The 13,859-nt window shown below is 52.7% G+C and overlaps 1 protein-coding gene across 1 annotated transcript; it reads right to left on the bottom strand.

Annotated features, from left to right (window-relative positions):
• Nucleotides 1-1,706: 1,706 nt before the first annotated feature.
• Nucleotides 1,707-5,323, bottom strand: LOC120670785. The gene is made up of 2 exons (XM_039950932.1): nt 4,302-5,323; nt 1,707-4,210 (listed from the first exon to the last, which is right to left on the bottom strand). Exons 1-2 carry the CDS (start codon nt 4,356-4,358, stop codon nt 3,962-3,964), a joined length of 306 nt encoding a protein of 101 aa, XP_039806866.1. The 5' UTR covers nt 4,359-5,323; the 3' UTR covers nt 1,707-3,961.
• Between the last annotated feature and the right edge of the window lie 8,536 nt (nt 5,324-13,859).

Genomic DNA, 13,859 nt, shown 5'->3' on the forward strand with positions numbered 1-13,859 from the left:
GATAGGTTTTATTTTTATGTTGCGCAACACTACGACTTCGAGGGACAAGGTTCGGCCTTGGAGCCCTGTAGTTGGGGAGAGTGGCACTATCCACAAGCCGGAAAGAAAGGTAAACGGTTGTTTGGGAACGACCCGACGGTGTTCCAGACGTGTGTGTTAGGTTTGCCTGGCCAGGTTAAGAAATTCGATTTGAATCGTCTGCTTTTCACAGTTTGGGACTGCTTGATCCCTTTGCCACACAGAGTAATAAAGGCAACATTATGATATTCAATTTTGATGTTTGCTTAAAGATCTACCATGATTGGGTAGTAGTTGCTTACATAGAATGGTTAATCAACTAGAATCTTGAAAGATAAAACTTGAAAGTAAGGACCTACTCTTTATTGCTTTTCAGCAAAAGGAAAACCAGAGCCTCACAAAACCTTGCATAGTCTAGCTAAAGTGGGCTACGTATACCCGTTGATGGTTAAGTCTTGCTGAGTATTAGAATACTCAGCCTTGTTGTTGAAACTCTTTTTCAGGTATGAGTTTTGAGGAGCAAATCGCTAGCTTGACCTATCCTTGCTCGTTGCCTCCTGGCTGGTCCGTAGAGTGGGATACGTCTTCGACCGGCTATGACTATGACGAGTGATACCATGCTTGGACTAGCCTGGTATACTTTTGCGACGTGTTGTAGCCGTCGTGTTTTATCTTCCGCTGTCTAAACTCTGAACTTATAGTTATGGCTTGTATAACTGTTTTACTTAAGTTGGCTTTGTAATAATAGTTTGAACTGGTTTGTAATCATTATTATGCCTGTGTTGTAAAATTGTGGTTGTAATATCTCTGGACTCGCCTTCGTGCGGGGTATGCTTGTTCGATCCGAGAACCGGTGGTTGTATCGGGACGTTACCCGACAGACCAAGGATTGTTCCGTTTGAAGTGCGTTTGAGCCAGTGTTGCCTTTATGGTGATGGCCTGTGCACTTGAGCCGGGATAATTCAGGTGGTTCTGCCACAAAGAGCGTACGACGAGCAAGGGGCTGACGCCTCCCTTGAAGACACGCTGGATCAGCTGGACGAAGCGCGAGACATCGCCCTCCTACGTGTCCGTGGAACGGCCTTTTGCATAGGCGACCTGGTGCTGAGGCGAGTCCAGAGCAACAAGGATCGTCACAAGCTATCGCCCCCATGGGAGGGTCCCTACATTGTGAAAAAAGTGCTTCCACCGGGCACGTACAAGCTCCAAACTGCCGACGGCGATGTCTTCCCCAACGCGTGCAACATCGAACAGCTATGTCGTTTCTATCCTTAAGAGTGTTAAAATGTACCAATTCGTGTACAAATAACAGAGCGAAACACGTGTTGAGAAAAGTTGTTTCTTCTTCTTCACCTGATCTTTTCTTCTAGAGACCCCTGACCCTAGCTAACTTGGGTCGGGCGTCCCTCGGGGGCTGCAGGGGTTGTACCCCACCTCCGTGTCTAATTACGCGTTGAGAAAAGTTGTTTCTTCTTCTTCACCTGATCTTTTCTTCTAGTGACCCCCGACCCTAGCTAACTTGGGTCGGGCGTCCCTTGGGGGCTGCAGGGGTTGTACCCCACCTCCGTGTCTAATTTTTTCAAAACTTTGACAATCCCCACACGAGTCGGCCAGAGCAAACGCGCTCCTAAAGCTGGGGTCGGACTGCACAGCAGCCAAGACTCCGACAATCGAGGCACTCGCTCACCTACAGTCGCGGAACGTCTTTCGTATCTTTGATGATGCGCTCTCACCAACTCAAGCGGCGGAAATGTCAACTCCTGTGCTTACAAACTACACAATCAATATGCAGAGAAAGCTCAAACCCGCTTTCTTAGTTCATACAAAAATAAAACATGTCTCTTCCTAGCCCTCAACTCCTGGATAGACTCTTCTGATCGGGTTCGTCTCCCTCTATTCTTTCCACCAGGGTACGGGCGAAGGGCTCGACCTCCTCTTCGATCTGATCTAGCTCAGCGTCGGTGTAATCGGCGGGATACCCCTGGGTCAGCTCGTCCAAGGCGATGTTGCTGTAGTGGCTACGGGCGACGGCGAAAGCGCGGTGCACTCCGTGGAATAACGCCTCGTCCGCTCGCCGGCGTAACGCCTCGACACCTTGAATAAGCTGACCAGGCAGCTGGCCCGAGTTGTCGGAGGGGGTGACACCAAGATCTCTCAGCAAAACCTGGATGCCAAGTTCTAGGTTGCTGAGGTTGCGAACCTAGATCTCCAAGCTCTGGCGCACCACGGTCAGGTCCGACGCTAGCCTCTCAACCTCAGCATGAGCAACTGCAAATGCGTCACTACCAATCAAAGACAAGGAGGAAACTGGATACGCCTCACCCTTGCGAAAGGGAATAAGTGCATGAGCGATACAATGGAGCTCGATGCGCACAACCTCCTCCGACGCCATCGCCTCTGCAGTGGCCTTGTTGGCGATGTCGCGGTCCCGGATAGCTTCGTTCCGCTTCCCAATAGCAGCATCGCGCTCATGAGCCAGCTCTATCTGCGCTCTGATGGCGGTGTCCCGTTGCCCGTACGCGGTGTCGCGGTCATCCGACATCTCATCACGCATTCGGACAGCGCGGTCTCGCTCCTGGATGGCGGTGTCGCACTCCGTGACCGCCGCCTCGCGGTCGCGCAGCGCGGCATCACAGGCGCGGATGGCGTCCTCGTGGTCCTTGTTGGCCCGCTCTCAGTCAGTGATGGCATCACGCGACACCACCACCGCCTGCTGATGTCCGCGCCGTGCCTCATCCCGCTCTTCACCAAGCTGGGCGATCTCTTCCTCCATCGCCTGGCACCGCTTCGACAGCGACTGATGTTCCGCGGCAAGCGCCCGATGCCGTCGCTCCTGGGACTCTAGTTGCTGATCAGAACGAACAGAAAGGAAAACTCAACGCCCCCGATGGGCGAGAAATGTCAAGAAATCTCGACGGGTTCCAGCTAACTTATTGGCACTGCTGGGGCGAGACCGGCTTGGACTATCTCCACCACAGACGCTATGGCACCCCTGAGACGATCCCAGTGTTTGGTTCATCTGTAGGGGGCGCCACCACGGTAGATTGGGGACCGCGTCCAACGATGCTCACGGCGAGGGAATCCCCGACCCCGTGGCCCGGCACCATAGGGTCGGGATGGGGTAGGGTCGGCTCCGCTGACGTCTCTGGCAGAGGCAGGGCGGACGGCGCGACCTCCATAGTAGATGGCGCTGCATCCCCCGCCTCCGCGTCCTCCGGCATGACTGGGGGAGTGGGGGCCGCAAGGTCGGGCTTGGCACATTCACCCTCGCCAGCCGCAGGGTCCTCTTGCGCAGGCACCGCCGTCCGGCTCCACTAGGGGAATGTCCCGGGATCCCACTTCAGGCGTGGCACCCGCGTCCTCCCTTGCATCGACGTCATCAGGAGAACTCAGAGTGATGATGACCGCCGCGACTGGAGGGGGTGATGCCTCAGGCTCATGAATCTGCCACTCCGCCGACGATGGCTGGCCGGCGGAGGCGCTGGGGGCGTCACCGCTCGCACTCTCCACCATCGAAGATGTGGCCGTCAGAACGAAGGGTCTCCGGGAAAGGACTTTGGCGGGCATAACAGCTAGCGGGCCCCAAACACTTCCAGCCCTGAAGAGAAAGCCAAAAATTCATCGATAAAAGGGTTTTTACGACAAACCCGAGAGGATGAAGATGCGAACGAAAGCCACTGACTGTGACGATGCCCACCGAGCCCACTTGGGGATGACACCCAATGGTGGGGACCCGGGCCCCTCTCGCCGCTTCCCCAGCACAGACTATGTGGGCGGAGGGGCGAGCATTTCCCTCTCGCTGCTTGAGGGGAGAAGAATCCTCCGCGGGCCGAGAGCAATCGACGAGCTCCCGGCCGAGGTAGACATTTGGGGAGGACCCCTGACGATGAAGGGAGAGCCCGTGGGTCGGGACCCGGGGGATGCTCCTCATCGTCCTCCGCCATCAGGGCCGTCCAGTTAGCTCGTGGTCATCGCTCTCGTCATCATTGTCATCGCCGTCGTCGACCTCCTCGACGATCTCGCCGACCTTAGTGCGCCTAGCCTGGTCCCTCTTCCTCTCCTCGTGCTCGATGTTCCTCTTCTTCTTCCTCTCCTTCCTCTCCCTCATCTTTTCCGCAAGAATGCGGTTCGCCTTGTGCTGAGCCGCGTCCTCGGGCAAGGGTGGATGGGAGAGGCGGAACCCGAGATCGTCCTGCAGGCAACACAACACGAAGCCTAATTAAGAGGAAAAGGGGATCGAGGGAATCAAGACTGATCGAACCACCAGGGGACCCAGAGCGTACCATGCCAATCGCCCCGGAGTCCGGGAACATCACTGGATGTCCAGGATCCGGATACATAGGAGCTTCCCCTGCAATTAACTCCCGAAGGCGCTGCTAGATCTCAGAGTTGCTAATCCTCTCCGTCAACAGCACCGTCTTGGCGAAGTCCTCCATCGAGGAATCGGACCGCATATGCCACAATGGGAGGCGTCGCGCCATGATCGGCGCGATCCTCCTGGCGTGGTAAGCACCGATAATGCTGGCCCCATCGAGGGCGTCGAAGAAATCCTGGAGCTTCTTGTGCTCATTCTTTGGTGGCCCATATTTCCACTATGGGATCTTCTCCTCGATTATCCACCCGGTGAAGCGAGGCAGCAGGGCGGTGCCGTTGTTCTTGACATAGGACCACTGGGCGTGCCACCCCTTGAGTGATGTTTTCAAGGGAATGCACATATAGCCTCTCGACCGGTTGCTCCTTCCCCCTCGAAGACAAATCCCCGCGCACCCTATTGGGGTGGGCACCAAGTCTTCTCCAACCTTTGCCTTTATCAGGTTGACAGTAAAGAAATACCGGAATAGGTCGAAGACCGGAGGGACGCAAAGGAATCCCTCGCACAAGGAGATGAACGCCGAGATTTGCTGGATGCCGTTGGGGTTCAAGTGCTGCAACTCCACCTGGTAGTGGAACAGCAGATCTTGGAAGAAGTCGTGCGTCGGCGATGCGAAGCCCCGCTCATGGAAGTGAGCGAAGGACACGACGTAGCCCGGCGGCGGATTCGGCGGACACTCACTCCCGGGAAGGATCCACTCCTTCTCCTTGGTGAGGGGGCACAGGAGGCCTTTGGCCACCAGGCCGTTGAGGCGGGCGAGGGTGATGTCGAAACAAACCCAGTGACCACCGCTCGATATCTTGACGAATTTGGCGGACAGGAAGGCTCGGGGGCTCGGTGGCGCCGGCGGCGGAGTGGCTGCGGCGAGAACAATGACGTGGGAAGGTGAGAGATCTCTACTCAGCTTTTCTCTTGCACGGAATAGGGAAACATGGGAGACTCCGCACCCGCCACCGCCTACTTATAAGGGGGAAGGAGATGAAGGCGGCTCGTCGCCTCGAATCTCACGACAACTGTTGTCAGTGCAACAGCTCCCCTCGTACGCCGTGACCCATCGAAATTGGGCCCACGATGCCCCGGTGCTAGGGCACAGATGAACAAGCCCGACAGTAAGAAGTTACTATGCTAACCCTGGTAGTTTTCTTCCACGATAGATGGGCCGCCACACCGGCCCGCAAACTCCGACAGGTTTCAAAGCTGGCCCACCAACGGACTCGAAGCTGCCCTAGGAACATCACGATTGAGTCAGGGGCGGGGAATGGATGGGTCCCAGCGGCCAGAACCAGGTGGACACCCCGGGCGTCTGTTACCCGCGTTCGAGTCTCGGTATTTTCCCCGGCCTTGTTTTCCCCGGAAGGAAGGCCGTGAGCCATCGGGACCAACCGAACGGTCCTGATAACACCAAAGGTCGGGGACCGAGAACATGAGGGTCAGTCGCCAGCCGAGTCAAATCCGGGACCAGCTAATGGAGCTCGGGGCCCCACTCGATCTCACCCGATAACAGCTCGCACGAGCATCCCCGTTTAGGCCGTCGATGGAGAACGGGGCATGTCTCGGCCCTACCCGCATTTCCACGGAAAAAGCATGTACAGGGGAGTCCCGCAACGAACGCGGCATTACAGCTGAACCCGATCCTAAGGCGAACTATGGGTTGGGAACAAAAGGCTCGAGCGTAGGGTCACGAACAGATCGCGACCAAACCAAGCGCTCATTGTGCGTCCACGACTCACAGACCCATCTTAGCTCAAAGAAGAGAGATGAAAAGGGTCGAGACCCCGACGTTTACTAGAGCTGAACACAAAAGCACCATCTTCATTGTAGTATGGAATTTTTTACATGCGAGGGATACATCTTTACTGCTAATGCACCTACGGCTAATAGCATTCCTAAGGCTAAGCCAAAGCAGAACTACTGCCTCCTCGGCGAAGCTCTCCAAAGATGTCGGGTGGAACTACCACGACACCATCAGGGGGGTAGGGCGGAACCACCACGACACCATCAGGGAGCTCGAGGAGGGGCGACGGCCTGGGCTTCACCAGGACCGGGCCACGTGGTTCAGCACGTTGTCGACCTCAGTCGCGGCAGCGGCGGCGGCGTGCTCGGCGGCGACGTAGAACTCCTAGGCGAGCTCCTCCCATTCCTCCTCTGGAACAGTGTCGGGGATTCCAGGCGCCACCTCGCACAGGTCGCGCCCGGACTGGAGTTGCGCCGCCATGAGCGCCACGGCCACGCCGCAGTGCATCCCGAACTGGACCGCCCGGCGGACCTGGGCTAGGACGCTCCGCAGCCTTTCGACGGCCGCACCACCTGGCGTCCGTGTTAGGACGACGACACACAGTGCGTCGCCGTACAGGGCATCATAGTGCGCCTCGAGGATGGCGAAACGGCCCCTGAGCTCCTCGAGCTCGCGGCGCGGTCCTCCTCCATGTCTGCCCAGACTAGAAACGAATCGGTGAGGGCGCGCGCGGACACGAAGATGGTAAACGCCACAGTCAAACAGAAACACTTACCCATGGCGTAGGCGCAGGCGGCGTCCGTCTCGCCATGCGCCACGACTGTCTCCTCCTCGAACCTACTGAGGGCGGCCTCCGTTTCCCTCAGGCGGGAGCGTAGGCAGTCAATCTCCTGTGTCGCCGCGGAGTATCGCTCGCGCGCCTCCCTTCCCTCCCGCACGAGGTTGCGGATCTCCTGCCGGCGAGCCTCGCCGGAGTCTGCAAACAAGGATGTGTTGTCGATCGAAACCCACCGGGAGCAGTGAGAGGCAACACGAAGAGCCGGCAGGTCGCCGGGGTGCTGGCAGGCACTGCTCCCTCGTCGACGGCCTACAATTCCGTCACGCACCCGGAGATTCCTGAGAATGTGGGGCGTGCCACCTGACCTATACCCGATCAGGAAGGTGCGTACGTGCCTACAACGATTTACCTGCATACACAAACACGTGGAAACGTAAGTCCGAGCCGTGGTCGGCTCCCCGGGACAACTCTTGCATCGGCTTTAAAGAGCCGATCAAGTCCCGGTGTCAGATTGGATCTGCATCTATCCAGATATTGGTAAATAAAGCAAATAACTGTAAAGCTGCTTCAATTAAATCTAACTAATCTAATCCACGATGGTAAAAGCTTCACCGCTAGATCGGAACACCCTACACGTGATTGGGCCTAATAAACGTAACAGATAACTAAACCATAACAAAAAACAGAGGCCTAAGAACTAGCAAGAGCCGATTCCCGGATCAATTCCCTGTTAAGACTAAAGCAAAGCATCTAACATGCCACCGGATCATCCAACCCGTTTGCAAGGCCTAACCTAGCGGATATTACACCAACTCTTAAGAATAAGAGCAAACCATAACAGATTAGATCTATTAGATGGAAAAGAAGCAGAGTGTTGTCTCCGTGCAACTAATTCTTCACAACAAGAATTAGCATGAGATTGAAACGTGACTGCACGAAAAACAACATGATATTCGTAGATGATAAGCAACAAAGTACAATAGATCTACTAAAAGCCATGCTCCGAACATCAAGATAACTAGCATTACTCGCTATAAAAAATGCTTCAGTACGAGTAATACCAAGGTAAAAGCAAGAACAACGCTGCCCTGATCGCAAGAAGCGATCAGGGCAGCATGGCGCTTACTTGGATGAAACCCTAGAATTAGGGGTGGCGAAGCGTCGAGAATTGTTGTTTTCGGGACGTGATGATGTTTTTTTTATGAATAACACAGGGTACATATTTATAGTCCGGAGACTTGGGAAATAATCTAATTCTATCTTGTCCCGATCGGACTCTATCTCTAATCTTAAACTAAATCTAAAGATACACGGCCCATGTGGCCCAAGTGCTCATGCAGGAGCCGATTTACAAGCCTTCTTAAATCTTCTACTCTAAGCCCAACTTGCTTTCGGCCCATTAATTAACCCTGTTAATTTATGGCGATAACAGGAAGAGGAATGCGGGGACTCCGGGGAGGCCCCCCGACCTGCGATCCACTGCGCCACAGACTGCCCGGGACGGCGGGACGGTTCGCTAGCCTCCTCACCGGTGGCGCACTTGGTCCCGGCCATGACGAACGGAGGAGATTGGAATTGAGGGAGGGGGCTGATCTTTTCTTTCTGAAACTGACGAGCGGCTCGAGTAGTGAAGAAAGTGCTAGAGGGATGAGGGGAATTTATAGGTGTTGACGGCTGTTAAGTCCTAAAATCAGCCATCAACTCCTGCAGCTTTTCATGTTCAATAATCACCTAACTTAGTTATAGGGCTTATGACTAATCAAATTCTATGAGTTTTGGTGAATTATCATTTGCAGGCACCCACAACTGTAAAACAAGAAAAACACAAGTGAACAGAGAAGAAATGCAAGAATATCTTGCACCTGTGTTTCAATGGGCACGACGAGGAAGATGCACCCAAGGATCAAGACCAGGGCCCACCTATCAGCTGTCCAGAGGATGGCAGGCCCAGGGGAGTGCCATTTAGGCTCGGCCGACCCCCTAGTGGGCCAAATCAGGCCCATCTTTCTACTGCAAATTCCCACGGCTCTCCTACATCTATTCCGGACATGCATAGTACCACCTCGCAAGTCTAACCGCGGATCCACCTTTGGAGAGGCTACATAAGGAGGAGGAGAGCACCCCATTCAACACACCACCATCATGTAGAACTTGTGCTCCATTGCAAAGGCGAGGCGCTGCCTAGGCTAGTGCTTAGAGTAGCGGGAGGGTGAGGAGTAGTTCGGTGGGGCGGCGGCCTGCCGGCGCTCTTCTCCAACTTGTACCTCTACGGATGATGGCTTCCTCTTGTATGAGTAAGTTAGTATTTATGATTCTTGTATTGCATAGTACTTTTGTATGGGTGAGATCAATTCTCTTACTCGAGGGTTCGTCGCTAAGTATTTATACGGAGTGCTGTAGTTTGCTATGGGATATTAGACGTAGTTAGACTACAGTAGTAATCAGTAGTGTAGACATGGTGTCTTGGATAAGGGTTACCTTCGTTTGCCTTCTATCCCACGGTCTGTGAGGTAGGCCACAGGTGGTGACAGCCCTGCTGTTCCTTAGTAGCCCTCCACGTTCGGATATAGCATTGAGCCGTTGGCGGGAGTCTTCTGACCATTTCAGGGGTAAGCTGGTGCCCGAAGCGAGTCTTACCCGAGAGATCGACCTTTAACTCATCTTTAGTGCTACCACAGGAATCCTCTCCAGCCTTGCCAATTAATCTTGGTGTGTCCTTGGACCGACTGAGTTAGGAGTTAGTGCACACACATTCCCTGTGGATACGATACCCTTGAATACTCACGGGTGAAAGCTACGATGGTATCCGTGTGCTTGCAGATCTAATTTGCATCGTTAAAATACCCAACAAGCTTTCTGGTGCCATTCTAACTTCGAACCTAGTTGGTCCTCATATATTTTCAAAAACAAAAAAAAATCTGTTTTCTTTTTCTTTAGCTCTACCTTCACCCCTGCTACCCATTCTACCTTCACCTTGCATAGACTCCCTACCGACCGACATCCTCGATTTTAAGCAATAAGAGAAGGAGTCCATAGGTGCAGCATGTGCTAGATTCTCACGCCTTTTGGCATCTATCGCGGGTGCAAGTGCTAGGCCAGCCGGCCTAGGGGAGGCCGGCCGGCCTCCCTCTGGCCCATCTCGACCTCTGACTTTGCCGAGGCTTCACTCTACCTTTGTGTATTCTCCAGGGAAGTGGGTTGCTGAAATACTTTTGATCTTGGGCTGCCTTGTGGGTCTTTGGACCAATGTTGTTGCCTTTCGGTGTATCCAATTGAACCGAGGCCCAACCCTCGACTCAGAGCCTCATGAACATGTCTCATAGCCACTAATTCGAAGCCGGGGCCGTGTTCTTGGAGGTGCAGGCCAGGCCAGCCGGCCTAGGAGAGGCCGCCCGGCCTGGGTTTTTGCCCATTTCTGCTCATTTTTGGTACACCTGCTCCTGAAATTAGAACTCATCCAAAACTTGTGGAACTCATTAGAAATAAATAAGATATGAATGGAACATAGTGTAAAACTCATATTATTCCCGAGAAGTTGACGGCTAGAATGTGAATTTATGGCCGTCAACAAGGGGCTCGAGAACTGACGCCCGCAGAGGGCAGCAGCATGAGACAGAGCACGGCAGGGCCGGGTCTTGTCGAAAACACAGAGCACGCGCTTCCTCATTTACTCGTTAAAGATCCTCTAAGTGAATCAGAGGCTTGGGGGCTACACCCAGTGGGTGCGCTCGCCCACACAAGATCCAGGAGAAGACGACGACCACCGCCCATCGCACTCCCGGTGGGGACTGCAAAGAGGTGTCGGTGGTTACTGTTGGGGGTATAGTTAATGGATACCCCAAATTGATCATAAGAATGTCAAGGCCATCAAGGATCTGTCCACGGCCCAGTTGAGAATAAAGCGGCCCATGGCCCGACCTGAGCGCCGGCTCAAGTCTGAGGGAATCGGTCTCGCCCGACCCAAGGGGGTGAGGCGCCGACCCACGAAGGAAGACTTCACTTCGCCTGACCTTAAGAGGAGCGTGCCAGCTTACAGCCAGAAGGGCCCAGCACTGACGCATGATGAGACGTCTCGCCCACTGAGCACGAGGCCATCCTCCTGTCAGAGGGAGGACGCAAGACCAAGATGTGACCACTCGCCTACCCATTAGCTAAATGGGAAGAGGACGACGACAAGACCGGACCATCCTGTGGGGGTACGGCTAAGCTATCCTCCCTCACTGAGTCTGCCCCGGAGACCCCAAAACTTGTCCGAACGGGAGACGTGACCAGACTGACCAACCTTTACAGGCCTAAGGCTGATTCCAACAGCGGGTCTGCAGCCCCAGCCCACAGCCACAGCCACATCAGCTCTCGCCAACCCACTCGACCCCAGCGCTCCATCAGTCAGCTTGCAGCCTCAGCCCACAGCCACATCAGCGCCACGTTAGCTTCTCCATTCCAGACTTAACCATTTCAGAACGCGTTGCTCTATGATTTAAATTGACACAGCAAAACCACTTTATTAAATTTAAAAATTCAGAAATTACATAAAAATATAAAAATTACATAAATCTACTTGGGACGAAATTTGTGATTTTTTGGAATTTTTTTCGAATTTTTTGGAGTCCAAACGGTCAAAAACGGATAATTGCAACGGCTAGCTGACGTGGCGCTAACGTGGCAGCCGTTGGCCAATCACAGAGCGCCGCGTGGCAGCCGATCGGACGCGGGGTCGGTACCGACCGCGCGCGGCTCCAACGCCGGTCGGTACCGACCGCCCGGCCGGTCGGTAGCGCTACCGCCCCGCGCTCTCGGTTTCCGCGCTTACCGACCGGCGCGGGTCGGTAGCCGGGTCGGCACCGACCGGCGCGGGTCGGTAGCCGGGTCGGTACCGACCCCCGTTGGAACCAACCTAAGGGACTACTTGTAGAGCATCATCAGCGATGTGCACGCCAAATCCCATCCGCACGACTCCGTCTGGACAGGGCAGAGTTGACTCCGGCAAAGCTACCGTTATCATCACCTGGAGATGCGGGCCCCTCCATGACGTACGGACAGTGGAAAGGGGTCGGGGGGCGCCCGACCCAATCGTTTTAGTCTTTTAATTTTTTCTCCCTTTTGCTTGTATCCGACCCTTCCCTCTCCTTGGACTATAAAAGGAGAGGAAGGGAATAGGAAAGGGATCGAACTTTCAAAACTCCATACACGCACGCTTGTAACCTAGAGACTTGGGATCCTTGTCCCTCTCTCGACCACTTATAACCCCTACAGCAAGTTTGAGCAAGAGCACAAGCAGTGCGAACTGGACGTAGGGACATTCTGCCCGAATCAGTATAATCCTCGTGTCTTTCCTTGCGAAACGATCCGCATTCAGTGATGCGCTACACTAATTTACTCGTCGGTGATTCTGAATACCGACAGGAGGGTTAGGCATTAAGAACCTCGATATACAAAATAAGTGCTTGTTGAGTAAATGGTTGTTTAAACTTATTATTGAGGAGGGTATTTGGCAGAGTCTTTTAAGAAAGAAGTACTTAAAGAATGAGATAATTGCTCAAGTACAAAAGAAACCGGGGGACTCTCATTTCTGGACTGGTCTCATGAAAGTCAAAGATACCTTCCTGAATTTTGGGTCCTTTCATTTAAATGATGGCAAGCAGATACGTTTTTAGGAGGATAAGTGGATAGTCAGTCATACACTTAGAGAGCAATATCCTACTCTTTTTAATATTGTGCGGAAAAGACATGCGACGGTAGCATCAGTTTTTGATCAAGCACCTCTTAACGTGTCCTTTAGACGAACTTTGACAGGTCACAATCTCAATTTATGGCATGATTTGGTTGTTCGCATTAGTCATGTTCATTTAAATAATAATGCTGATGCCTTCCGCTGGAATTTGACTCAATCCGGTACGTTCACCGTTAGCTCAATGTACAATGCACTTATTAGTAATGGTAACGTACAATTCGACAAACATCTATGGAAATTAAAGATGCCCCTTAAGATTAAAATATTTATGTGATACCTAAAAAGAGGTGTTATCCTTACTAAAGATAATTTAATAAGAAGGAATTAGAATGGTAACAAACTGTGCTGCTTTTGCTCTAGTGATGAAATTATTCAACACCTTTTTATTGATTGTCATGTAGCCAAATTCCTTTGGCAAGTTGTACATTATGCCTTTGATTTAAGCCCACCTCAAAGTATAACTCACTTATTTGGTAATTGGGTTACGAGAATGGGAACCAAGTTAAAAAGAAAATTGCTAATAGGAGCTTCTGCTTTATGTTGGGCTATCTGGCTTAATAGGAATGATATGGTGTTCGACAGATCACCATCTAAAACTTATATGCAGGTACTATACCGGGGCACACATTGGCTCAGGTTCTGGGCTTGGCTACAAAGGTGTGATAAAGACAAGGACGAGCTGCAGGAGGCATGTCGAACCATGGAGGTTTTGGTCATGCAAATCTTTACCAACCATGGATGGAGGTTTAGTAATAGGATTAGCTCTTTATAAGTGTCTTCATCAAACTGTTGGCTGGTTGGAAACTTTTGTTTAGCCTTGTGTGAGTGATTGCAGACGTACGGGCTGCAAACCTTGTTTCGGTTGTAGCCTCTTTCTGGGGTCAAAGCCGGGTACTCTTTTTCCCATTATCTAAAAAAATGGAAAGGGAGCGAGTCTACGGAGGGAGAGGGTGGGGGCGGACGCGAGAGGAGGGGTGTGGTGTGGGCGGATGCGAGTGGGAAGTAAACGGGATTGAAATGAAAATTCGGGTCCGAGAACTAGTGATGGGTAATGGACATTCTGTAGCCCGTTATCACAATTATTAAAGATAACGGGTGTTAATTAACGTCCATTACCAATAAGGTTGGGTTGCGGTCTAGAGGCCTTATAGGTAACGGACGTAAACTCATTGGTAATGGGTGTTAATGACGTCCGTTACCTTTAATATTTTTGGTAATGGGCCAC

Source organism: Panicum virgatum, chromosome 4N, assembly GCF_016808335.1.
Source record: "Panicum virgatum strain AP13 chromosome 4N, P.virgatum_v5, whole genome shotgun sequence".
Taxonomy (NCBI): Eukaryota; Viridiplantae; Streptophyta; class Magnoliopsida; order Poales; family Poaceae; genus Panicum; species Panicum virgatum.

Bases quoted from the DNA above. Each gene is read 5' to 3' on its own strand.
- LOC120670785 (XM_039950932.1), bottom strand. From the start codon at position 4,358: ATGTATCCGGATCCTGGACATCCAGTGATGTTCCCGGACTCCGGGGCG. The intron at 4,211-4,301 runs GTACGCTCTGGG...TGTTGCCTGCAG, and splicing joins ACTCCGGGGCGATTGGCATG to GACGATCTCGGGTTCCGCCT.